The sequence below is a fragment of the Jaculus jaculus genome, chromosome 11 (genome assembly GCF_020740685.1).
Source record: "Jaculus jaculus isolate mJacJac1 chromosome 11, mJacJac1.mat.Y.cur, whole genome shotgun sequence".
NCBI classification, from domain to species: domain Eukaryota; kingdom Metazoa; phylum Chordata; class Mammalia; order Rodentia; family Dipodidae; genus Jaculus; species Jaculus jaculus.
In genome coordinates, this window is record NC_059112.1 from 90,535,343 (window position 1) to 90,561,822 (window position 26,480).

At 44.3% G+C, this 26,480-nt stretch overlaps 1 protein-coding gene across 2 annotated transcripts in view; it reads left to right on the top strand.

The window, feature by feature from the left end:
- The window catches only part of Usp13 (ubiquitin specific peptidase 13), a 122,222-nt gene that overhangs the window by 25,090 nt on the left and 70,652 nt on the right, over positions 1–26,480 (top strand). For both annotated transcript variants that reach the window (XM_045161512.1, XM_045161513.1), the window contains exons 3-4: positions 11,825–11,885; positions 24,738–24,859. In XM_045161512.1, the coding sequence (XP_045017447.1) occupies positions 11,825–11,885; positions 24,738–24,859 (183 nt within the window). The remainder of the gene's footprint in view (positions 1–11,824; positions 11,886–24,737; positions 24,860–26,480) is intronic.

Sequence of the window (26,480 nt, forward strand, 5' to 3'; positions counted from 1 at the left end):
GTTTTCAGGACTCCTGTGTAACTGATTCTCTTTGAAGATGGGAAAGAACAGCAGTTTGTCGCACTTCAGAGAGCCCCGCTTATCCCAGACCTTATCTTTACCAATTACTATTATTATTTTGTATTGATTTATTTTGGCATGTAGATATGTGTGTGGGTGCATATGTGTAAAGGTGTTTGTGTGGAGTCCGCAGGCTGATGTCCCGTGTCTTCGCTGATGGCTCTCCACTTCACTGACTGACACAAGATTTCTTTCTTTTTTTTTTTTTTTTTTAAATTTTTTATTTATTTATTTGAGAGTGACAGACACAGAGAGAAAGACAGATAGAGGGAGAGAGAGAGAATGGGCGCGCCAGGGCTTCCAGCCTCTGCAAACGAACTCCAGACGCGTGCGCCCCCTTGTGCATCTGGCTAACGTGGGACCTGGGGAACCGAGCCTCGAACCAGGGTCCTTAGGCTTCACAGGCAAGTGCTTAACCACTAAGCCATCTCTCCAGCCCGAGACAAGATTTCTTATGTGAACCCAGGACTTACTCCTTCAGCTGGCCTAGCTCGCGCCCTTGCCCCTGGGATCCCTGTCTCTACCTCCTGAGTGCTGGGATTACAGGAAAGCTGCCCTGCATGGCAGTTATGTGTGTTGGGACTCTGAATCCCAAAGCCTCACATCTACATGACAAGTGCTTTACCAGTGAGCTTTCTTCAAGTCCCCCGCCCCCCCCCCAGTTTTACTTTTCCTCCTCCACCTCTCTGGTTGAAGTTAAGGAGATATAGGGTGAGAGATTGGAATAAAAATAACTTTAAGTTTAAAGATACAAAGAGGTATAAAAGTTATGCCAGAGCTGGAGAAATGGCTTAGCAGTTAAGGCGTTTGCCTGAGAAGCCAAAGGACCCAGGTTCGGTTCCCCAGGACCCACGTAAAGCCAGATGTACATGGGGCACATGCATCTGGAGTTCCTTTGCAGTGGCTAGGGGCCCTGGCAAGCCCATTCTGTCTCTCTGTCTCTCTTCTCTCTCTGCTTGCAAATAAATAAAAAAAAACTTTTAAAAAAGTTATGCTAGTCACCTTATAGATCTAAGACTCAAGTAAAATTTAAAAATAGAAGTTTTTATTTAAGAGCTTTTTCTTTTTCTGAGAGCAATAGAGAAACACAACTTTCTTTTTTAAAAAATATTTTATTTACTTGGGATGGGGGGAGAGAATGGGCGCGCCAGGGCCTCTAGCCGCTGCAAGTGAACTCCAGATGCATGCGCCACCTTGTGCTTCTGGCTTATGTGTGTCCTGGGGAATTGAACTGGGGTTCTTTGGCTTTGCAGGCAAATGCCTTAACTGCTAAGCCATCTTTCCAGCCCTGACAAATACAACTTACCTGAAAGGTTAATTCCCAGGTTAGGGAGATGCCTCAGTGGGTAAAGTGCTTGTCTTGCAAACATGAGGACTTGAGTTTGGTTCCCAGAATCCACGTAAACAATACCAGGCATGGCAGCTCATACCTGTAATTCCAGCATCGGGAGGTGGAGACAGGGGCATCCCTGGGGCTTGCTGGCCAGCCAGCCTAGCCGAATTGATGAGTTCCAAACTAATAAGAGACCTTGCCTCAAAGGTCTCTTTGAGCAAGGACCCCTGAGGTTGTCCTCGGGCCTCGAATCACACCATGTACACGTGCATGCACACACATGCATTAAAAAAAAGAAAATTCAAGTTTCTTGCCCCCAAAGTAATTGATTGATAGTCATTCTCATTGTCATTTTCGTACATGCCATTGTGCTTTATTTACATAATGTGTATTTATGAATAACATATCCTGTAACTATTTTAAAGATATGGATACATATGGTCACACTGTCACCTGTAATTCCATATAGAGTTTCCCTACTCAGTGTTGTTTTTAGAATCTATGTGTGATGAGATGGAGCGGGATGTGCCGTAATTCATATTAAGAATTACCTGGACCGGGTGTGGTGGCGCACGCTTTTAATCCCAGCACTTGGGAGGCAGAGGTAGGAGGACCGCTGAGTTCGAAGCCACCCTGAGACTACATAGTTAATTCCAGGTCAGCTTGGGCCAGCGTGAGACCTTACCTTGAAAAACTAAAAAAAAAAAAAAAGAATTATTTGGTACTCCATCCAATGATTAACTTGTAACTTACTTAATTAATGATATTTCCAAATACAACTTTTTATAAATTTTACTTTTTTTGCGAGAAGAGAGAGAGAAAAAGGGAGTATTAACATGCTAGAGTCTCTTACTGCTATAAATGAACTTGAGATGCATGTGCCACTTTGTGCATCTGGCTTTATGTGAGTACTGGGGGATCAAACGCCAGCCAGCAGCTTTTGCAAGCAAGGGCCCTAAACATTGAGCCATTTCCCAGCCCTACAGTTTGATTTTGCTGATTCTCAATTCCCCTCCTATACCTTCCTGCACCCCATTTTCCTTCCTTCTGTTTACATGTCACATGTATCCTGTTGTCATCCCTCCCCAATCTTGTTGTAACTTACTTTCTTCTTCTTCTTTTTTTTTTTGAGGTAGAGTTCACTCTAGTCGAGGCTGACCTGGAATACACTATGTAGTCTCAGGGTGGTCTGGATCTCATGGTGATCTTCTTACCTCTGCCTCCCAAGTGCTGGGATTAAAGATGTGCCTCACCATGCCCGGCTTAATTTACTTCATTCTATTGTTAAACATTGAGAGTGTTTGTGTTTTTTGCTACTTCAAACAATGTAACAAACGGTGAACATTTTGATACATTTCTGTTGGGGGCAAATATACAAAGATTTCTGTAGGAAATTTATCGAGCAGGGATATTGCTAGTTTGGGGGTGCTTGCCTTCATTTTGTTGGGGATTGGATAAAATCTGTCCCTACAGTGATTGTATCAGTTAATGCTCTACAATGGCTCTGAATTTTCTGTCTTACATCCCCAACTTCCCTCACCAGACTCTTGATGTTGGTCAGTTATGAAATAACATCAAAGTGTTTGGCATTTCCTTCTGTGGAGACCAGGCATTTTCATATGTATTTATTGTCCAGTGTGGATTTCTCTTCTCTGATTTGCCTATTCATATTTTTGACTTTTTTCTTTGCAAGTTTATCATTTTCTTTATAAGTTTCATGAGTTCTTTTTTTTTGTTCATTTTTTATCTTTTTTTTTTTTGTTCATTTTTTATTTATTTATTTGAGAGCGACAGACACAAAGAGAAAGACAGATAGAGGGAGAGAGAGAGAATGGGCGCGCCAGGGCTTCCAGCCTCTGCAAACGAACTCCAGACACGTGTGCCCCCTTGTGCATCTGGCTAACGTGGGACCTGGGGAACCGAGCCTCGAACCGGGGTCCTTAGGCTTCATAGGCAAGTGCTTAACCGCTAAGCCATCTCTCCAGCCCTCATGAGTTCTTTTTTTAATTATGGCTATCAAACATTTGTTACAGACAAAATTTTCTTGTAAAATTATTACATATAAACACATGTATGTTGTCATTTTATTTTTGTTTTATAAAATTCCTTTTATAGTAAAGTCTTAAATTTTGTTTTCATTAGATTTACAAAGCCTTTTTTAAAGTAAAATAACTCTTTTCAGTTGTGCTTTTTTGTATTTTATCTAAAAATTGTTTCCTGAGTAAGATCATAAAAATATTTCTTCTAATGACCTTTTATTTATTTATTTTTTTGTTTTTTTGAGGCAGGGTCTCACTCTAGCCCAGGTTGACCTGGAATTCACTATGGAGTCTCAGGGTGGCCTTGAACTCACAGCAATCCTCCTACCTCTGCCTCCCGAGTGCTGGGATTAAAGGCGTGCGCCACCATGCTTGGCAAATGACCTTTTTTTCAAATGTGTGTTTTGACATCTTAAGTTTTTAATCTACCTGTAATTTATTTTTGTATTTTGTTCAAAGAATAGAAACCTGTTTTTTTTCCCCATTAGTAACTAACTTCCCCAGTATAAATAAAGTAGGACACCTTCCACAATGGTATATAAAGTTGTGTATTTTTTTAAATAAATTTATTTATTTGACAGAGAACAGGAGAGCGATAGAGAGAGACAATGGGCGCGTCAGGGCCTCCAGGTACTGCAAACGAACTCCAGACACATGTGCCCCTTTGTGCATCTGGCTAATGTGGGTCCTAGGGAATTGAACCTGGGTCCTTTGGCTTTGCAGGCAAATGCCTTAACTGCTAAGCCATCCCTCCAGCCCAAGTCGTGTATTTTTATATTTGAACTTTGCATTCACTCTGGGTCAGTTTTGGATTTCTCACTTGTGCTCTACTCATCTGTTTTTTAAATTTTTTTTTTATTATTATTTATGTGAGAAAGGCAGAGAGAGAAAGGGGGGGGGCGCCCCAGGGCCTCCAGCCACTGCAAACCAACTCCAGACGCATGTGCCTCCTTGTGCATCTGGCTAACGTGGGTCCTGGGGAATTGAGCCTCAAACCGGGGTCCTTAGGCTTCACAGGCAAGCGCTTAACCGCTAAGCCATCTCTCCAGCCCTCTACTCATCTTACCTGTACAGGTATGGCAGGTCCTGATGTCTTGTAGCTCAAGCATTCTTTGCCTTCTTTTTTTTCCAGAATATTTAGATTTTTTTTTTCAAAGTTGGGCCTTGGAATCAGTTCATCTAGTTTAAAAAAATTTTGTTGAGGGCTGGAGAGATGGTTTAGTGGTTTAAGTACCCGCTTGCAAAGCCTGATGGCCCAGGTTCAATACCCCAGTGCCCATGTAAAGCCCGATGTACAAAGTGGCACATGCGTCTGGAATTTGTAGCTGCAAGATGTCCTGGCGTATCCATACTCTCTCTCTTTCTTTGTCTCTCTCTCTCTCTGCCTCCTTGCAAATAAATAAATTTATTAAAAAAATAAAATATGAAAATCTTGTTGAGATTTTGGTCACAATCACACTGAATTATTGATTGATCTGTAATCCACATCATTGTGTAAGGTCACTCCTGTGTCCTTAGTACTTGACAAAGCAATGCTTCACAAATCTTTACTGGAATGACCACTCAATTTTGTCATTATTTATTTAGGTCTCTTATATCATTCATAGTATTTTTCACTTTTCTATAAAGGAATGCATATTTTGTTAATTTTTCATATTTTTATTTATTTGGAAGGGGAGAGAAAGAGAGAGAGAGAGAGAGAGAATTAGTTTGTGTGTATGGGTGTGCAAGACCTCTTGCCACTGCAAACAAATTTCAGATGCATGGACCATTTTGTGCATCTGGCTTTACATGGGTACTGGGGAATTGAACCCAGGCCATCAGGCTTTGTAAGCAAGTGTCTTTAATGGCAGAGTCATCTCTCCAGCCCCTTTGTTATTTTTTTAAAGGTTCCTTGTAATTTTGGTTACTGTTACTTAACATTGTTAACTTCCCACTATCTATGTTGAATGGGTCTCCTGCTTTGTAGATTATGTCCATCTTCCAAATAGTCAATTCTGATTTGAAATTTATTTAATCTCATGTTTGCCTACCTGACATGTTAAGAGAAAGACTAGGTGACCAGACAAATTCCAAAATTAGCTTTAAAAGAGTTCACTTTTTTTCCTAATGTGATAAGATGCACATTTGAGCCTCTAGTTGGGGGATACTCGTTAATTCTTTTTTTTTTTTTTTTTGAGGTAGGGTCTCACTCTAGCCCAGGCTGACCTGGAATTCACTATGTAGTGTCAGGGTGGCCTTGAACTCATGGTGATCCTCCTACCTCTGCCTCCTAAGTGCTGGGATTAAAGGTGTGCGCCACCACGCCCGGCCACTCGTTAATTCTTACACAGTCTTCCTTGTGTCATGTCTTAGTGTAAAGCGATGAAACTAAAAGAAACGGAGGCTCAGAGATGTAACTCACCTGGGTGGCCAAGTCAGCGGCAGCATTGTGAGACCCCGGGGATCACGTGAGGTCGGCTCTTGTGTGAAGCGTGACGTTAGGCATTTTGTCCTTTTGCTCATGGGTGCCTATTTTGATCTGCTCTTCTCTCTGCCTGAATTGTCCAGGCCCATGACTCGTTCAGCCTGCCGCTTATGACTCATGGCTTAAAACACTGTCAACAGTCCCCTCAGCTGACCCTTATCCTCCATGATGCTCCAGAATGCCACTTTGTTTTAACCTGTTCTGTACAGAGTACATGGAGACCATGCACAGGATCGCCTATGATGCATTTCCTGGATCCCTGAAACTCATGGGCATGTGGTTCCCCATTTGTTTCCTTCCCACCCCAACAGAAAACCATGTTCCGTTGGGTCTTTGTGGTCCCTTCAGGACTCAGTATCACAGTCAGATTGAGCTTGTTGACTCACTGAAACTGACCAGGTTGTTAGATTTTGGCTCTGATCTTACTGTTCCTTTTTATTTTTCAAGTTTTAAAAATTTGCCGGGCGTGGTGTCACTTGCCTTTAATCCCAGCACTCGGGAGGCAGAGGTAGGAGGATCGCCATGAGTTCGAGGCCACCCTGAGACTACATATGAATTCTAGGTCAGCCTGGGCTAGAGTGAACGCCTACTTTGAAAAAAAAAAAGAAAAAAATTTTTTTTAACAAATTTATGTATGTGTGTGTGTGTGTGTGTTTGTGTGTGTGTGAGATAGATAGATAGAGTGAGACAGACAGACTCTAGGGCCTTGCCACTGTAAACAAACTCCAGACACATGTGCTACTTATGCATCTGGCCTTACCCGGGTACTGGGGAATTGAACCTGGGTCAACAGGCCTTGTAAAGCAAGGGCCTTTAACCGCTAAGCTGTATTCCCAGCCTCTTCTTGGCACTATTCTTTCTTAGCTTTCCTCCTTTCTTCTTTTCTGTCTGCCTTTTCTCAACCTTTGTAGCCAACACTCTTTCTTTGTTTACCCTCTGGTTACCTGCATTTCCTAGGACGTCTTTCAGCAGCCTGCTTTCTCGCTCTGAGGGACACTCTTCTTTCTCTTCTCCACCTTGTGCAGTCACTTTCTCAAAGAAGATGGCTTCCAAATTAATCTCTCTCCAGAGCTGAATGAAGATGGGACCATCCGAATCTTCTGGGCGTCTCTACTTCCAGGTCTCATGGATTACTTCTGCATCAGTAGGCCCAGACAACAGACATTTTCCTTTTCTCAAAACCTGCCTTCCTTGTGTACACCAGGGACCTCGACTTCCCGGTTTTACTTTCCCTCTGTCTTCTTGAGGTCAAGTTTTACTGATTCAGCTCCTTAGAGAGCTCTGAAGTTCATCCTGCCCTCTCCTTCCTGCCGTCCTTGCTCCTGAAAGGATTCATCCTGCAGCTTCCTGACTGATCCTCCTTCCTCCAAACTCACTGCCCTCATTCCCGCCCTGTCTGCACAGTGCCCCCTCCATGGGCTTTCAGACGCCTATGGCAGTCGCCCGTGGCATCAGTCTCTGGTGTATCTGCTTGGGCTGTAGAATGAAGTCTAAGTTCTTTGGTGTGATGACAAGGTGCTCATGACTGGGTTCCCACAGGTTTTCAAAGCCTGCCTGTTATTGCACTAGTTTTGTGTTCTCTGCATGGCCAATGACTTCTTTCTAGAACACATTTTATGCCTTTGCTCATGCTTTTCTTTTTTTCTAGCTGGGACAACTCTTTTTTAAAATAATTAATTAATTAATTTATGAAAGAGGGGGAGAGAGAGAGAGGAGGGGGGGAAGAGAGGGAGAGAGAGAGAGAGAGAGAGAGGGAGAGGGAGAGGGAGAACACAGGCATGGCAGGACCTCCAGTCATTGCAAACGGACTCCAGACACATGCTCCACCTTGTGCATCTCGCTTATGTGGGTACTGGGGAATTGAACCAGGGTCCTTAGGCTTCACAGGCAAGTACCTTAACTGCTAAGCCATCTCTCCAGCCCTGGGAAGAACTCTTTGACTTGTATTCTCTGTGGGAAAAAAAATATCCATTCATCCATCTACCCATCTATCTTCAACTCACCCATCCATTTATTCCTCTATCCATCTGTTTGGTTATCTATCCCTCCATTAATCATCTACCCATCTTTCCATCCATAACATCCATGTTGGTCAACTTGTTGTCAGGACAAAATACTTGACATCAATCAGTTCAAGGGAGGAAGGGTTTACTTCAGTTTCCAGTTCTAGGTTACAGTCCATTATAATGGAAGGTATGGCAGCAGGAACAGGAGACAGATCCTGTCATATTCAGTGAGGAAGCAGAGCAGAGCAATGATGCTGGTGTCCAGCACACTCCTTTTTATATAGCTCAGGACCCCAGACACAGTTAAGGCGCATCTTCCTGCATCAATTAACCTTATCAACATAATCCCTTCTAGGGGATTCTAGGTTCTCTCCAGTTGATAGTCAATGTAAGCCATCACACTGTCCATCCACCCACCCACCCACCCATCCATCCATCCATCCATCCATCCATCCATATATACATCCAAGATAACAGCTACCTTCTATATGTGGGTCCTGAAACCCTCTTTATATCCCCACTGTTCATACCTTCACCCCAGATGGACCAATCAATTCCTCTTCCATGTGATTGCACCATGTTTGGAACTTCTAATACTTGACAGAAGCTCCTCTGACTTCCTTCTATGCTGCTTCCCTTCTGTGCTGGTGAGCTCTTCAGGAGAGGGATGTGTGTTCATTCAGTGTGACTCCATATCGCCACACAGAACCCGACCCACAGGCATGGTCATATTTATTGATGGGAGAACTTTAATGCTGAAACCCTGCCAACATCTGCTATTGACAGAGTTAGGAGTCTTTGGATGGAAACGCCATTATGTTTGCTCCTTGAAAGGGAGTGGGCCCAGTCTAAGTTGGAGGTATGAGCCCCACGATCAGGGAGAGATGCATATCCCATCCCATCTCTGCTCCCCCGTTCATTATCCTGACGTCATGTGCAAAAGGAGACAATAAGAGGGCACCACACGTCATCTGTGGAGAGGTTTCAAGTGGCTTCTAGGATAGAGAAGAGAACCTTTGGTTCAAGGTTCATTTCATCCCTTCCTGAAGGAAGTGAGAGGTTGCGGGGGGCGGGGGAGGACAGAGCTTCTGAGAACATGGAAGAGAATGACTCTAAGAGAGGAGACATACACTTGGCATCATTTTTTTTTTTTTTTTGTGGGGGGAGGTTTTGGGTGCGAAATTGTGTAATTTTGAAATTGCTGTGGTGTGGACTCTAAACGTGGTAGACACTGTAAAAACTTTATATAGGAATTGCACAAATGAGTTGGGTTTCAACATGAAATAATAAAGTGTGGGAAAATAGATTTAGGACTGAAGACAAGCTAAACAAGAAGACAGATTGCAGCAGTATCAAGTTACCAAGTTCACAGCATGACCTTGACTCGTTTGGCTTCTTGGAAAGATGCCAGGATTGGATTGATCCAGGCTCTTCTCCAGTAGCTGGGATGGTGTGCAATATGAAAATGCTTTTGACCCATTGAAACAACAATTGTTTACTTTTTGCATATGTATGTGTATGCCCATGTTTGTGGAAGCCAGGCATTGACACTGGACATCTACCTGAGTCACTCTCCACTTTATTTTTATTATGAACTTTACTATATGAACAAATCATTTGTTGGTCCTGTTCCCCTTGTGTTACGGTTTTTTTTTTTTTTTTAGGTTTTTTGGTTTTTTTTTTAATATTTTTTGGTCATTTTTTATTTATTTATTTGAGAGCGACAGACAGAGAGAAAGACAGAGGAAGAGGGAGAGAATGGGTGCGCCAGGGCTTCCAGCCCCTGCAAACGAACTCCAGACACATGCGCCCCCTTGTGCATCTGGCTAACGTGGGACCTGGGGAACCGAGCCTCGAACCGGGGTCCTTAGGCTTCACAGGCAAGCGCTTAACCGCTAAGCCATCTCTCCAGCCCTACGGTTTTATATATACCCTCTTCACGGCCCCTTTTCCACAGAGGGTCCTCAGTGGGGTTGTTGATATTCACCATGGGTTTATGAATGTATCAGTCATTCTCAGGGTGGGAGGAAGGGACAGTGCCTCTGGATAGCCTTTCTATCCTGTGGCTCTGACAGTCTTTCCGCCCCCCTCTTACACAATGTTTCCTGATCCTCGGCAGGTGTGTTATAAGTCAGCTTTTAGTGCTGAGCTCTATGCAACCTCTGGATTTCTACTTTGATGAGTTATGTGTGTCCATCGCTATCTCCCTGGAGCAGGTGGTCAGGATATCAGTGAGAGCAGCACTCATGTTTAAATTGCCACTTCCTCTGTGATGTCTCCCAGGCTCAGGCTGATGTGCTACATGTGGCTTGTCTCAGGCTAGGCATTTGGCTCTTTTCTTGGTGTACCAATGGATCTGGAATCTCTTTGGTTTTTGCTGCCATCTTTAAAACAAAACAAAACAAAAATGCCAACAGATTCTCCAACCAAGAGTGAGAGCAGCATGGGTTAAAAAGGGACAAGCATTGTTAACTGACTTTCTCATAGGTGTAGTCAACTCTTCTTCTTTTTTGGGGGGGGGGTTTCGAGGTAGGGTCTCACTGTAGCCCCGGCTGACCTGGAATTCACTATGGAGTCTCAGGGTGGCCTCAAACTCACAGTGATCCTCCTACCTCTGCCTCCCCAGTGCTGGGATTAAAGGTGTGCGCCACCGCGCCCGGCCACTCTTCTTGTCTAAGACTAATGGGAGCTTCTCTCTGGAGTCTATGACCATGGGATCCCTAGGACTCTGACCTGGTTCTCAGTACCAAGTGTAAGTTCTCTCCCACTTGAGTGGGCCCTTTGGCCAACCAGAGAGCCATTGGTTACCTGTATAGGCTGTGTGCCCCCGCTGCACAGGTATGCGCATCTTGTGTAGCAGGTTAACTTTTGTACCTTGCAGGGTCCCCTGCCTGTTCATGCTGTTGGTGGCTCTTCTTCCCCAGCAGTCCACCTCGCACTTTCCAGTGTGACAAGGGCTGGCCACCAGGGAGCTGCCTTCCTTCCAAGTTCCAGCATGCTCTGTCCATGTTCTGTGTCCGCAACCTTATTTTTGATTCAGGATCTCTTGCTGAGCCTAGAGCTCACTGATTTGGCTCCTCTAGCCCATCAGTCAGCCCTAGGTATCCCATCTTCACCTCCTGGGGGTTGGAATTATAGGCTCACGCCGTCACGTCTGGCTTTTACATGGGTGCTGGGGATCTGAACTCAGGTCCTCATGCTTGTGTGACAAGCACTTTATTACCCCTTGAGCCATTTCTCCAGCTCCTGAAACAAAAAATGATTATAGTTCTATTTAAGAGTAGAATTATGTGTGAGCCTCTTTGCCCAACCATTTGATGGGCGTTTTTGTTCACTGCTATTGAGAACTTCCACAACAGGCAGAAAGCACATGAGGCTTAGAATGGCAAACACAGCCATCTGGTGGGCTTTCAGGAAAAGTTTAAACAGGCTGGCTTGAGCTTTCCGACTATGAGACTATCAGTGACTATGTATATGTCCACATTTATTAAACCTTTCAACATTAGTTTAAGGACATCCACGACAAAGGTCTGGGACCCCTGCGTTGGCACAGGACCAGGACCTGCTCTTCCTGGTGTCACTGTGTTCTTTCCTGAGTCTGTCTTGCAGTGTGGGCTCCAGCCCTCCTGGGAGGGAGCATTGCCCACGCTCCAGCATGACCTTCTCCTTTTTTCTGGTTACACTTTGCCCTGGAGAAGGGTCTGCTTCAGCGCTGGGTTGACCCCATCACGAAGGACACTAGCATGGTCCTCTGCCCGCTGCGGGGACCCGGATCCACTTATGGTCTACCCTAGACTCTCTAGTCCAGAGGAAATATTTTCTTGTGGCCTTTTGGAATGGGGCATGCCTGGGGTTTGCATTTTTCCTTAACCTGTTTTTGTGTGGGCTGCACTTTAATAACCTGTCATTTTTGTTTCAGAAGGTAAGAGGAGCCTCTGGTGGAGCTTTACCAAAGAGGAGGAATTCCAAGATTTTTTTAGGTAATGTAAGTAGTTATTAAGTGTCCGCAGATATTCTCTTATTTCCCTCCCCTCTCTTTCCCTCTCAGTCTGACTCGAAGTAATGAGGTTCTAGTGATTTCTTTTGAGTGTGTGGTATGTGCACACACATGTGTTCATATGTGTGCAGGTGCACGTGTGGAGGCCAGAAGACAACCATGGGTGTTGTTACTCAGGTATTCCATCCACTTCTCTTTGAGACAGGGTCTCTCATTGGCCTGGAGCATACCCATTAGGCTAGACTGGCTGGCCGCCATGCTCCAGGGATCCTTCTGTCTCCGCCTCCCTAACTCTGGGCTTATAGGTATCCACCTCCAGGCCCAGCATTTTCACGTGAATTCTGAGGGTGGGATTCAGTCCTTATGCTTGGAGGGGCTGCCCTTTGACCAGCTGAGCTGGCTCCTCAACACTCTCTTAGTTTCTTCATTGCTGTGCAGTTCAAAGCACATGGGCTGCTTGCAGCCAAAATATCTGCAAACGTGGCCTGACCCACAAGCAAAAGCTTACTTAAAACAGTGTGAGTTTTATTTATTTATTTATTTTTGCATTGTTTTTTGTTACAAGATTGAATTCTGTAGATGACAACATCATGTCACAATGTCACAAGGTTGGACACTCCTAGTAGGCTTTGAAGCAACTATTATGATGAGGGAGCATTTGTGATCCTGTTTTTGGTCAGTTCCTTTATTAACTTTGAAGGAGAACTAGTTTTTTTTTTTTTTTCTCAAAAACTAGCCAAACATCAGGCTTTATGAGTTCACCAGTTTTCTTTTAAAATTAGTGTTCCTTTTTGGCTCCAGGATCCAATCTGGGATGCTACATTATATTTACTTGTCATATTTCCTTTACCATTTGCAATCAGTGGTAGGTCCTCATGATTTTATTTTAATAATTGTGACATGGGGCTGAAGAGATAGCTCAGAGGTTAAAGGCATTTGCTTGTAAAGCCTTATGGCCTGGGTTAAATTCCCCAGTATTCATGTAAAGCAAAGTGGTGCAAGAGTCTGAGTTCGTTTGCAGTGGCAGGAGGTCCTGGCACACACACACACACACACACACACACACACACACACACTCTCTCTCTCTCTCTCTCTGTGTGTGTGTGTGTGTGTGTCTGCCTCTTTCCCTGTCTCTCTTTCAAATAAATAAAACATTAAAAAAATTGTGACATGTTTGATGAGTATGGGCTGGTTATTTTATGCAATACACCTGTTTTATGTTTTCTTGTCAAGTCTGAAGTCACACCTTTTTGGCAAAAACACTCCTGAGGTAATGAGTCCCTCGCAGTGGTCGATGTCATGAGGTCCATGGCGTTGTTATATCTTCATGCTGGTGATATTTAGGTGGTGCCTACTGGATTGGCCCACTGTCAAGTTACAGCTTAACTGGTAAAGTCGTCAGAGGAGTCTTCTCCTCAGAGTGTGACCTGCTGATTTTAGTATCTATTTGGTTGGTCTTGCCAGCAGCAGTGAGGACCGGTTTTGATTTCCCTCATTCCTTTGGCTTTGTTGGTAAGCGCCATAACCAGCAAGTCATCTCTCCATTCCCAGAAGAGCTTCTTTAGATTTATTTATTTATTTATTTATTTATTTATTTATTTATTTATTTATTTATTTATTGCAGGGGGGATGGGCATACCAAGGCCTCTAGCCAATGCAAATGCATTCCAGACCTATGTGCCACCATGTGCATCTGGCTTATGTGAGACCTGGAGAATCGAACCTAGGTTCTTAGGTTTTGCAGGCAAGTGCCTTAACTGCTAAGCCATCTCTCCAGCCCCAGAAGAGATTCTTTTGATCATGCTTATGAAATAATACTCATGACACTGATTTCTGTATTACGTAACTATCCTCATCTTTTGTGTTAGGCCTCTGATATGATTTTATCAAGAAAGAAAATGTTTTAGTATTTTTTTTGCCCAAGCATGCTTGCATTTCCAAGTGCCAGAGATGATTGCTTAAAAGAAATTTCAAAATTCTTCGCTCAGTATGATTTCATTTTGGTACCAAACAGCCTTACACATTATAATATGTATGTGTATATATATATATGCTTACACACCCTGGAGTGTCATGTACATATGCACATATATGTACATATTGGGAGACTAGAAGAGTCTGGAAGAACATATTGAAAATTTCTAACACACCTCTTTTTTAAAAATTATTTTTATTATTTGCAGAGAGGGGAAGAAAGAGAGCAAGAAAGAGAAAGAGAGGGGGGGGGGGAGAGGGGGGAGAGAGAGAGAGAGAGAGAGAGAGAGAGAGAAAGAGAGAGAGAGAAATAGAGAATGGGCAAGCCAGGGCCTTTTGCTGCTGCAAATGAACTTCAATTGCATGTACCACTTTGTGCATCTGGATTTATGTGGGTACTGGAAAACTGAACCCAGGCTGTCAGGCTTTGCAAGCAATCACCTTAACCACTGAGCAATCTCTCCAGCTCTAATAATGCCTTTTTTCGGATAAGGTTGAAGTGGTCCTGATTTTCTTCTTTTTGCTCATCTGTGTGTGGACTTTTTGTTTGTTTGAGATGAGATCTTGTTATTCTTGTTATGTTTGCCAAGACTAGCCTCAAATGCCCGGACTCAAGCACTGATCTTTGTGCTTTAGCCTCCGGAGGAGCTGGGTCTCCTGCCGTGAGCATCACCACACCCAGCCAACTCTTTTCTCTACCCAGCATGCCATAGTGTCATGAGAGGATATGGGAGTATGAGACATGAAGCCGTGGAAACACCATGGAGCTGTGTTTCTTTCTGGACCTGATTCTTGGGTACTATGTGCTGGCCCAGTCTTGTCTTTTCTCTTGCTTTTTGAATTGGGGTTTTCTTGAGGAGATGTAAATGTGGTGGTTTTTCTTCCCTGGCCAGTTATTCTCACTGCTCAGCACACTTTTCTTTTTTCTTTTTTCTTTTGTAGTAGATCTGAAACCCATCAACCAAACCCAAACCAGTCTGGAGTGGGTTCTAAAAGTACAAAGGATTGAATGCAGTATAATGTTGGGTGATTAGACTTCCAGATCCCTTCCACTAACACCTATATAATGTGACATCAATGAACTAACACCAGTGTAGCTTTCTTAGTGGAAAAAATTATTAATTTTATTTACTTTTTTAATACTATTTTCTCCTCTCCCTTCCCTTCTCCTTTCATTTTAAATACCTCCCTCCTTTCCTTTCACATTTTTGGGAGTGGGGCAACAGGGTATTTACATAGCTTAGTCTAGCCTTGAACTTGCTTTGTTGCTGAGGATGGTCTTGAACTCCTAATCCTCCTGCCTCTATGTCACAAGAGCTGGGATTACAGGTGAGCCTATCACACCTGGTTTCTTTATAAAATATTTATTTATTTGCAAGCAGAGAGAGAAGAGAGACAGAGAGATAGAGAGAATGGGCACACCAGGGCCTCCAGCCACTGTAAACGAACTCCAGATGCATGTGCCACTGTGGATTTGGCTTTTGTGGGTACTGGGTATCAAATTTGGGTTGTTGGGCTTCACAGACAAATGCCTTTGCCACTGAGCCATCTCTCCTGCCCAATACCTGGTTTTTAAAGATTATTTTCTTGGGCAGGAGGGATGGCTTAGCAGTTAAGGTGCTTGCCTACTAAGCTAAAGGACCCAGGTTTGATTCCCTCAGGACCCATGTAAGCCAGGTGCACAAGGTGGCACTTGCGTCTGGATTTTGCAGTGGCTAGAGGCCCTAGCATGCCTGTTCTCTGTCTCTCTCTCTCTCTTTATTTATTTATTTATTTATTTATTTTTAAGGTAGACTTTCACTCTAGTCTAGGCTGACCTGGCATTCACTATGTAGTCTCAGGGTGGCCTCGAACTCGTGGCGATCCTCCTACCTATGCCTCCCAAGTGCTGGGATTAAAGGTGTGCGCCACCATGCCTGTCTCTCTCTCTCTGTCTGCCTCTTTATGTCAAATAAATAAATAAATAAATAAAATATCTATTAAAAGACTATTTTTCTTTGGTTGCATGAAAAAGTTAGCTGACCTCTTAGGTTTTACCCTTTGCATCTTCTTCCTTAAAGACTTTGAGTTTTGAGTTTTTCAGTGATTATTCGGATGCAGAGGGCATTGTGCAGTAACGGTCTTCCAAATTAATTAAAAAACTAGGCTGTGAGGTTCTGTGCACCATCCTGCAGGGTCCCTTCCGTGACACCACCACCAGTTTACTTCAGCCAGGCTCTTACTACCAGATACCCTGCGTTCACTCAGCATTTCCTGCCTCAGAGTCAGGATAGGTCTAAATCTCACAGCCCAGCAAAGTGTGTGTGTGTATACATATATATACACACACATATATATATGTATATATATACACTCTTTATTTATTTGACAGAGAAAGGCAGGGGGAGAGAGAGAGAATGGGTGCACCACGGCCTCCAGCCACTGCAAACGAACTCCAGACACATGCGCCCCCTTGTGCATCTGGCTAACGTGGGTCCTGGGGAATCCACCCTGGGACCTTTGGCTTTGCAGTCAAACGCCTTAACTGCTAAGCCATCTCTCCAGCCCCAAAGTATTATATTTTGACTGTGCTTGTTTTTTAAAAAACTTAAACTGAATATCTGTTTTTTTTTTTTTTTTTTTGAGAGTCTGGCCCCAGCTTATTTCTGTATCATTTCATAGCCAAATACTTTAGCATTGTTTTTTTTTTTTTTTTTTTGTCCCAGTCAGAACTTGGGTGCTGTCCTTGAGATACAGTCCCCTTAGACTGCTGCCTCTTGTTTTCCAGCCACTTTTTTGCTACTGATCACAGCTGTGTTCAGGTAGACATGCCCGTAAATAAACATTCGCTTTAGGATTACTTCAGGCTCAGGTAAGAGAAAACTGCCTGATAACTTTAAGCAAGATAGGTCTCTTTGGCAGAGCGTGGTGGGAAGCAGTGAGTGAGCGGATGGAATGACTTCCTTGTAGTTACCTTCACGTTGCTGGGACAGAACACCTGGCCACAAGCAGCTGATGGGAGGAAAGGGTTTCTCTTGGACATTATATCTTACCACAGCAGCTGGCGGAAAGCAAGAGTGAGCTGAGCTCTGGCAAGGGGGAAAATGGGATATAACACCTCCAAGCCCACCTCCAGCAATACAGTTTCTTCAGCAAGACTCTGCTTCCCAAATTGCCACCAGCTGGGATCCATGCATTGAAGACACATGAGTTAATGGGGGACCTGTGACTTAAACCACTGCACTCATGTTCATCCAGGATCTAGACTCTTCTTTATTCTGTCCTCACAGTCATTTCAAGGTGCACAATAGCTATTGGAACTCCAGCTATCATATCCCCATCTACAACACAGGAAAGAGGAAGGGGACAGAGCAAAAGAACCTTATTTCTCAGTAGTTCCATTTTCTTTTCTTTTTTGTAAAAAGTATTTCATTTATTATTATTTATTTATTTGAGAGAAAGAGAGAAGCAGAAAGGCAGAGAGAGAGAGAGAGAGAGAGGGAGGGAGGGAGGGAGGGGGAGAAAATGGGTGCACCAGGGCCTCCAGCCACTGCAAATGAACTCCAGATGCCACCTTGTGCATCTGGCTTACGTGGGTCCTGGGGAATCGAACTGAGGCCCTTTGGCTTTGCAGGCAAGAGCTTTAACCACTAAGACATCTCTCCAGCCCTTCATTTTCTTTGGTTCAGCCTTCTTATAGGTCCTCACTCAGTTAATACCTGTCCAGTCCAGACTGGGTCACTTGGCCACACTCTGCTGCCAGAGGGGTGTGGAAACTATTCTGCTAACTGACTTCATTGAATAAAGTTGGGGGCCTCTCATGAAAGAGAAAGGGATGACTGTACTGGAAGGCAGCTTGTTGCTCTTGCTGTGGACATCTCTTCAAAAGAGGCCTTGCAACCATCTCTTTGCTGGGAGGAGGGGACACAGGGCTCTTTGGCATTTTCCTTCTTGTGTCCTGACTTGTATCATTTCCATTAGCATTGACAGCCGTTACCCATTCTCTTTGTTCCCTTTGCAAAAATGAAATGGACAACACTTTGTCTAGAAGAGTTTTTTTTTTTTTTTTAATCACTTACCCAATTTAAAAGTAATTCCTTTTCCAGTTGCTCAATGTTGACAGTGAAGCCATTGAGTCATTCAGCGATGCCTCAATGTTGTTTCTCTTGGGTGCTGAGGTGGTCAGCTGGTGCAGAGTGGCTGACCATCCTTCTGGTTAACAGTCATGTCACTTCTTCCCCAATTTATTTTTTTTCAAGGCAGGGTCTCACTCTAGCTCAGGCTGACCTGGAATTCACTATATAGTCTCAGGATGGCCTTGAACTCTCAGCGATCCTCCCACCTCTGCCTCCCAAGTGCTGAGATTAAAGATGTGCACCACTATGCCCGGCCCTCCCCAACTTTTTGATGATCATGCAAATGATATGACCTAGCTTTAGCTTTTGATGGCTTTTCCTCTTCTCCCCTCCCCTCCCCTCCCCTCCCCTCCCCTCCCCTCCCCTCCCCTCCCCTCCCCTCCCCTCCCCTCCCCTCCCCTCCCCTCCCTTCCCCTGCCCTCCCCCTCCCTCCCCTGCCCTCCCCCTCCCTCCCCTTCCCTTCCTCTTTTATTTTAACAAAGTCTCATATTGCCCAGGCTGGCCTCAAATTGCCATATAGTCACAGATGACCTTGAACAAATGGTTAATAAGTTGTTAGAATAGAAATGCCGAGTTGTTTGGGTGTAACTACTACATAGGTAGAATGACTGCATGTTCCTGGTGGCTTTGGGTCACGATGAAAAACCCACTGGTGTGTGCGGTAAAACGTCTTAATTAAACTCCTAAGCTGGACAGAGACTCGCTTAAGCTGTTGAAAGATAACTTTCAACAGCGTCAGAGTGTGAATTTGAGAAGCAGCTATAAAGCACAGTGCTTATGAGAAAGAAGGAAAGAAATGGGATCTGAGGAGTCCAGGATCCTCACATATCCTAGACTCACACTGTGCTGCTGGCCTAATCTCATATTTTTATCATAAAGGCACTAATGTGTAAATAATTGCTAAGGCACTTAATAAAAAAAGTCATATCATTGGCATGTCACACACTGCAGTGCTGAATACTCATGGTTTTTATCGCGTCTCCTCATCCAGTTTTCGCAGAGAGGAGCAAATGAGTTCAGCCTCTCTGTGTCTGAGAGGACCGTGGGAAGGCTACCGCTAAACTCAGAGTTTAAAGCTCACTTTTTTTTTTTTTTTGTTTAGTCCAAGTATTTATACTCTCTGAGAAACAATTAAAAACAAAAAAATATGTGAGTTCAAGGTTAGCCTGGGCTACATCGTGAGTTTGTGGCCAGCCTAGGCTATAGAGTGAGTGCCTCAAGCAAATGAAAATCTGTGGAGAATTCTGGGAATGAACCTGTTCAGAAAACATAACCAAGCCCACAGTGACCAGAGGTCCAGAGAACTCCTCTCTGCATTTCATCCCGAAGAGCGTCTGACGTTGTGTTCTGTTCTGAGAGGGCTCCCTCGCTCCCTTCTTTTGAAGGTAATTAATTGGTCAGATTTCAGACATGAGACAGACAGATAACCAGGACAGTCAGGCTCAGAGAACTCTGACTGGGGATCAGAGCCCAGCGTTGTTAGGAGCCTGTTCCTCCTGCGCAGCCTAGAGGGAAGCAGGTGTGGTCTGAGCCTCTTATCCTAGGGGCTTGGGATTGTCCCTGAGGTAGATCTGGGGAAGAGAGGTGTTGAAGTTTATTGAAGAGAGAGAGCCCACCAGAGAAGAGACCAGCCAGGTGGTGTCAGTAAATCTCTGGTGGGAAGTAGTTGTTGGAGCGAGTTGGGGTCCTGGTCCTGCCAGTCCCTATGGCATGATCACTTTGTAAGTCTCTCAACCTGGTGCTTATGGAGTTGCAAGGCTCAGTTTAAAGAAATGTGCGCATTTTAGATGATGCGTAGGGCTGTGTAATTCATGTTCAGGAAAGAACTTACTATGAGATGTGGGGCCCCTCTGCTGACCTTTCCCTTGTTTGGAGTAAGATTGGGATTGGCGAGCAAGAAGAAAGGTGATCATGGGAGGGGGATGGTTAAGATAGAGGAATTGGGGGGGGGAATAAAATTGACAAAAATGTCAAAGGATGGGAAAAAACGAATAAGAATTTCAAAAAAGAAGCTTGGGAGAGAGCATGATCTGTCTTCCATCCTAGTAATTAAAAATGAAAGTGGCTGGTTGTGGTGGCGCACACCTTTCATCCCAGCACTTGGGATGCAGAGGTAGGAGGATCGCCATGAGTTCGAGGCCACCCTGAGACTCCATAGTGAATTCCAGGTCAGCCTGAGCTAGAGTGAGACCCTACCTCGAAAAGCCAAAAAAGAAAGAAAGAAAGAAAGAAAGAAAGGAAGGAAGGAAGGAAGGAAGGAAGGAAGGAAGGAAGGAAGGAAGGAATAAACTAAGGGCAAGGATGTGAATTGAATCCTGCCTTTGTGTATGACAGCAGTCATTCTTTTTGAGACAGGCTCTCATATGGCCTGGGCTGGAGGGTGACCTGATCTTCCCGTTTCTCCCTCCCAGGCACTGAGGTTTCAGGTGTGCACCACCGTGCCTGTTGATTGATGTGGTGCTCAAGATCGAACGCAGGGCCTCGAGCATGCTAGGCAGGCATTCTACCAACTGTGCTGTACTCCCAACTTGTGACGGCAGTGTTACCTCTTTTAAAACACCTATCAGGGGCTGGAGAGATGGCATAGTGGTTAAGGCACTTGCCTGTGAAGTCTAAGGACCGGGGTTTGATTCCCCAGTACCTACGTAAGCTGGATGCACAAGGTGGCGTATGAGTCTGGAATTTGTTTACAGTGGTTGGAGGTCCTGGTGCACCCATTCTCTCTTGCTATTCTTCCCTCTGTCTCTCAAATAAATCAATGAAATATTACAAAAAAACATGTACCTGGAGTGATGGCTTAGTGGTTAAGCGCTTGCTTGTGCAGCCTAAGGATCTCAGTTCGAGGCTCAATTCCCCAGGACCCATGTTAGCTAGTTGCACAAGGGGGCGCATGCATCTGGTGTTCGTTTGCAGTGGCTGGAGGCCCTGGTGCGCCCATTCATTCTTTCTTTCTCTCTCTTTGTCTGTTGCTCTCAATTAAATAAATAAATAAATAAATAAAAACAGACAAAAATAGTTAAAAAAAAAACATGTATCAGTTGCCAATGAAGAAAACAACCCTGTGATTTCTTGTTCCTGCTTGCTGTTGTCCTGAGCACCAGGTGGAGGTGACCTCCTGAGGTCCCTGTCACTGGGTACTGAGCGTGTAGTGTATGCTGGGCACTGTGTAGGGACTGGGGATATGACAGGCACACAAGGTCCATTTCTGCTTTTCCCAGCCTAACAGCTGAGAAACATTTGAAGGTCCTGCCTTTTCTACACTCAGATGTCATGCAAGGTCCCCACATGACACCCTGGACGCTCTGTAACTTATTCAACATTACTTCTGACCTGGAGCAGCCAAAGGGTAGGTAGGCACTTTAGTTAAGCTAGCTGTGAGGAAGAGAAAGACGGTGATGGGGAAGATGGTAATGCCAGCTGTCATGTAGAGAAGGTGAGGGAGAGGACGGTGATATTAGCTGCTATCTGTGGGGATCCCAGTGCCTCCCAGAATCTACACCAGGTTTCCTTACGACCCGATCTTAATGAATGTCAACAATCCTGTATCATAGATTGCATTGTCCACGGCTACTCATGAGGAAAATAAACTTGGAAAGAACTCACTCAGGGCTACGTACTAGTAAATACTAGAGTGGAATTTTTTTTTTTTGACACTTGAAGTATGCAGGCATGGTAAGATTTGAGTTAGAGTTAAATGAACATGTTTTCAATAGAAAAGAGCTACATAGGGCTGGAGAGATGGCTTAGCAGTTAAGACACTTGCCTGTGAAGTCTAAGGATTGGATTCAATTTCCTAGTGCCCATGTAAGCCAGATGCACATGGTGGCGCATGGGTCTGGAGTTTGTTTACAGTGACTGGAGACCCTGGTGTACCCATTTTTTCTCTTTCTGTCTCTCTAAAACAAATTACACACACACACACACACACACACAGTCTTGTGTGCATTGAATCTGGGCACAAAAGCAGAAAGTTAGTACTTTGGTTACTTGAAGTTGTTACGTGCACAATATTTTATCAATAATAAAGAAAATCTCAAAAGCTAGGCGTGGTGGCTCACACCTTTAATCCCAGCACTCGGGAGGCAGACGTAGGAGGATCGCCATGAGTTCGAGGCCACCCTGAGACTACATAGTGAGTTCCAGGTCAGCCTGGGCAAGAGTGAGACCCTACCTCAAAAAACCAAAAAAAAAAAAAAGAAAATCTCAAGACTAGAGGGAAATTTATCTGTTTGCTACTTCTATTCCTTCAGCTTTCCTTCCTTCTAATTTCTGTCTGAGATTAATACTGTGTTGTCTTTACGGTGGAGATCATGTTGTATTTTAGTATTGCATTACATAAACATATCATGCATCTGCCTAGTCTAAACAACCATCATTTTAATGGCACTCTATGAAGCTGAACATCATTTTCACTGGGTGTGGTGGAGCATGAGTTTAATCCAAGCACTCTGGAGGCTGAGGTAGGAGTGCTGTGAGTTTGAGCCATCCTGGGCTATAGAGTGAATTTCAGATCAGCCTGGACTAGGTGAGACCCTGCCTCAAGCAAACAAAACAAAATAAAAACAGTATAATTTTCTTTTAAAAAGTATGTTATTTATTTATTTATTATTTGTTTATGAGAGAGAGAGAGAGAGAGAAAAGCAGATAGAATGGGCATGCCAGGGCCTCTAGCCATTGCAAATGAACTCCAGATGCATGTGCCACCTTGTGCATTTGGCTTTATGTGGGTACTAAGGAATCCAATGTGTTCCTTAGACTTTGCCAGCAAGCACCTTAATTACTAGGTGATCTCTCCAGCCCCAAAAGTTATTGTAATTTTCAGATTCCAATTTTTTTCTTATAGATTGTGGAATGCTTTAATTTTTATCATGTCTGCTTGAATTATTTTCTTGAAATAAATGCCGTTAGTACTAATAGAATCTTAAAACTTCCTTTTGTTAAATTAATCTCTCAGGGCTACCCTAGCAATATTGTTTGGGTCTTTATTTTGATGTTTCTGATTCCTAGTACTTAGAATCTGTTTTTCTTTTTTTTAAAGGCAGGATCTCACTCTAGCCTAGTCTGCTAATGAAGAACTCATTCTTTAACAGGCTGGCCTCAAACTCACAGTAATCCTTTTACCTCAGCCTCCTGAGTGTTGGGATTAAAGCTGTGAGCCTCTATGCCTGCTTTATCTGGAAACTCTTATTAAGATGTTTTTGCTGTGTCTCAGTTTCTTACTTACAGTTGCCCCACCTTTGAGAATTTATGAGCAGAGCTGTACAGGAAAATATACCACAGGGGTTTTGGTTAAGGGCATGTGAGGTGAGAACAGAATTTAGATTTTGGCTCTCAGGCAGTTCCAGGTAATATTCTTCTGTCCACCGAGCCCGTGTTTCTGGATGTGTCTGTGCATGGCTTTGTGCGAGTGGAACATAGCTTGTTTGCTTTTAGTCACCATAGTTCCAAGCATGTAAACACGCACACATGACCTGGAACACTGGCATCCTGTGAATGTGAGGTTGCAATGTCTATGTAAATATTGTGACAAGACATTTCCTTAAGCCGTCACCAAGCACAGAGGCCATGACTCAGTGGACAAGTGGCTGTGGAAGCTCATCTTTCCTACAGAGAATTTCTCAGGGCCCGAGGGTAACAGGACTCTACTTGGGTGATGGGGTTTCCCCTCGGGCTTACTGTGCCAGATCTCAGCCACTGTTAGACATGGGGGGAGGCAGAGAGTGGAAGGGGGAGATTTAAGTTTTATTTTTAAAAAATATTTATTTATTTATTTGTAAGGAGGGAGGGCGGGAGGGCATGGGTGCACCAGGGCCTCTAGGCACTGCAAATGAACTCCAGACGCATGTGTCACTTTGTGCATCTGGCTTTATGTGGGCACCAGGGAATTGAACCCAGGTCATTAGGTTTTATAGGCAAGCACCTTAACCATTGAGTCATCCCTCCAGCCCTCAAGTTTTTTTTTTTAAATATAATTTATTTATTTGAGAGAGAGAGAGAGAGAGAAAATGGGCACGTCAGGGCCTCCAGCCACTGCAAATGAACTCCAGATGCATGCACCACCTTATGCATCTGGCTTCAGCGGGTCCTGGAGAGTTGAACTGTGATCCTGTGGCTTTGCAGGCAAAACACCTTCACCGCAAAGCCATCTCTCCAGCCCCTCAAGTTTTAACTAATAGCTACTGCTTATAGTCTGTTTATTATTTGCCAGCTCTCTGGTCTACCGCATCTCATTTCTCTTTTACAACAACTGTAAGAAGGGTGTTAATCATCTTCACGCTGGAAATGGTGAAGGAACACAGATTCACGTTTGTGACTTGACCAAAGTGACATTAAGTTTGGGCTCCATCCTCAAACCCATGTGCTTTGTCTGTATGACAAAACCTGCTCTGATGAAATCACGAGCCAGGGGCCCAGATCATAACCAACCATCTAGTCATCTCAAAGTCTTTATGAACTCACCATCTAGCATGTCTGTTGACAACCGTGAGGCTGTGGGATGTGAGTCGGTGTTCTCCCGTCAGTTGCTGAGTCACAGATGTGCATCACTTAGCAACGGCGACGTAGGGCAATAGGGACGGGGTCCTGTCAGCCTTGTGTTGAGCGGCACACCCTGGGGTTTCATCCGTGTGTCTGTCTGTGTGTGTGTGTGTGTGTGAGAGAGAGAGAGAGAGAGAGAGAGAGAGAGCTTCCTCAGCATGGGATAGCCTTTCCTCACTTCTCCTTCTGTGTGTTTCTTCTCTCCTCAGATCTAGATACTGATGACGATTTAAATAGCGACGATTATGAATATGAAGATGAAGCCAAACTTGTTATATTTCCAGACCACTATGAAATAGCACTTCCAAATATCGAGGAGTTACCAGCTCTGGTCAGTGTGTGTGTGGGGAGGGGGCTCTGTGTTAGAGGTGTGTGTGTGTGTGTGTGTGTGTGTGTGTGTGTGTGTGTGTGTAGGCTGGGAACCAAGGGTGGGTTGGAAGGAGGAAGAGGAAACAAGTCAGCAAAAGATGGGCATGGAGGGTCTGGGAAGATGGCTCGGCAGTAGAAAGTGCTTGCTTGCAAAACCTGATGTCCCAGGTTCAATTTCCCAGAGCCCATGTAAAGCCAGATGCACAAAGTGGCACATGTGTCTGGAGTCCGCTTGCAGTGGCAGGAGGCCCTGGAGCACCCTGCTCACTATCCCTTCCTTTCCGAGGTCACACAGGATGGCCAGGCCACGTTGGCCATGTGACTCAATTGCCCGCGAAGAGACTGGGCTAGCTTCTTGTGTCCTGGCTGCAGTCCTTGCTGGGATTTTCAAAATGTGCACCTCACATTTGCAGGTGTGGCTGGGGAGATACTGTCTTTGGATCACAAGGAGATAATGTTCCTATGTGGTTTCCATCATTGTCCTTCTGTGTAAGGTTTTGTTTGGGGAAATGAAGTGTTTCGCTGCTCAAACAAGGGCCCCATGATTATAAAACAACATGGTGTCCGACCACCACAGGCCCCGTGAATTTCTGGGAAAGTAGCTCCTTTGAGGACTAAGAAAATGCACAAGGTTTTCTATTCTTGGTCGTGAGCCTCCCCGCTCCCTTTCTCTTCTCTTTTCCTTTTTTTTTTTTAATTCCTTTTTGTGGAAGGATCTTAATTTTCCCAAAGCAGCTCAACACTGGGGTGGTGGCGGGGATGGGGAAACCAGCTCTTTCCTTTGCTTCTGGAATTTTCTGCCTGGGCACTGAGCTCCTGTGGGGACCCTACCTGTTCCTTCTGCTCTCTCCTTATTTCCTGCTTTGCCACTAACATTTCAACCTCTTTTCCCGTTCGTTTCCTCCATCCACGCTGTATGCATACACCTTCTCTTCCCAGAGCCTGCCCACAGGTGGTTGTGGGGTCAGGGTGGGTTGAGTTCAGACATACCAGCTCGTTTTTTGCCCCCCTCTTCTCAATTGCTGTCAAGAACCAAAGCCAGGCCTGTAGATATCCCAGTGTCCTGGATAGTACGTGTCTGGTGACAGCCATCTGCTTAGTTGGCTGCTGCCAGAATTGGTGTTTGTATTCAGGGCATGTGTGTGCTGAGGGACTAGGCTTGTGCAGTAAAGCTAGTTTCCTTGGACCTGCTTTGTATCAACATTTAAGACCACAAGAACAAGAAGTTTAGTTCTCTACTGCAGCCCTACTTATTAAATCTAGCATATTCTTTTCCATACGAAGTGTTCAGTGGCCGGTGAAGAGTGTGAACTAAATGACCACTGCTTTCTCTGTGACTCACTGGCTATTACCAAGAATAAAATATATTAGTGGACAAAATGGTCTTACCTCCGTACTTTCCCTGAAAGTCACATGCTGATGCTCATGAGAGTTCTTATTTTATTTTGTGTTATTTTATTTTTCATGAGAGTTATTATTACCCTTGTTTGATGCAGCTGTGGCTATGCAGTTGGGAAAGAAGTGAAGTGTCTTGTGAATAAATATCACAGAAATTATGTTTATTTCATTCAGTTATGACACTC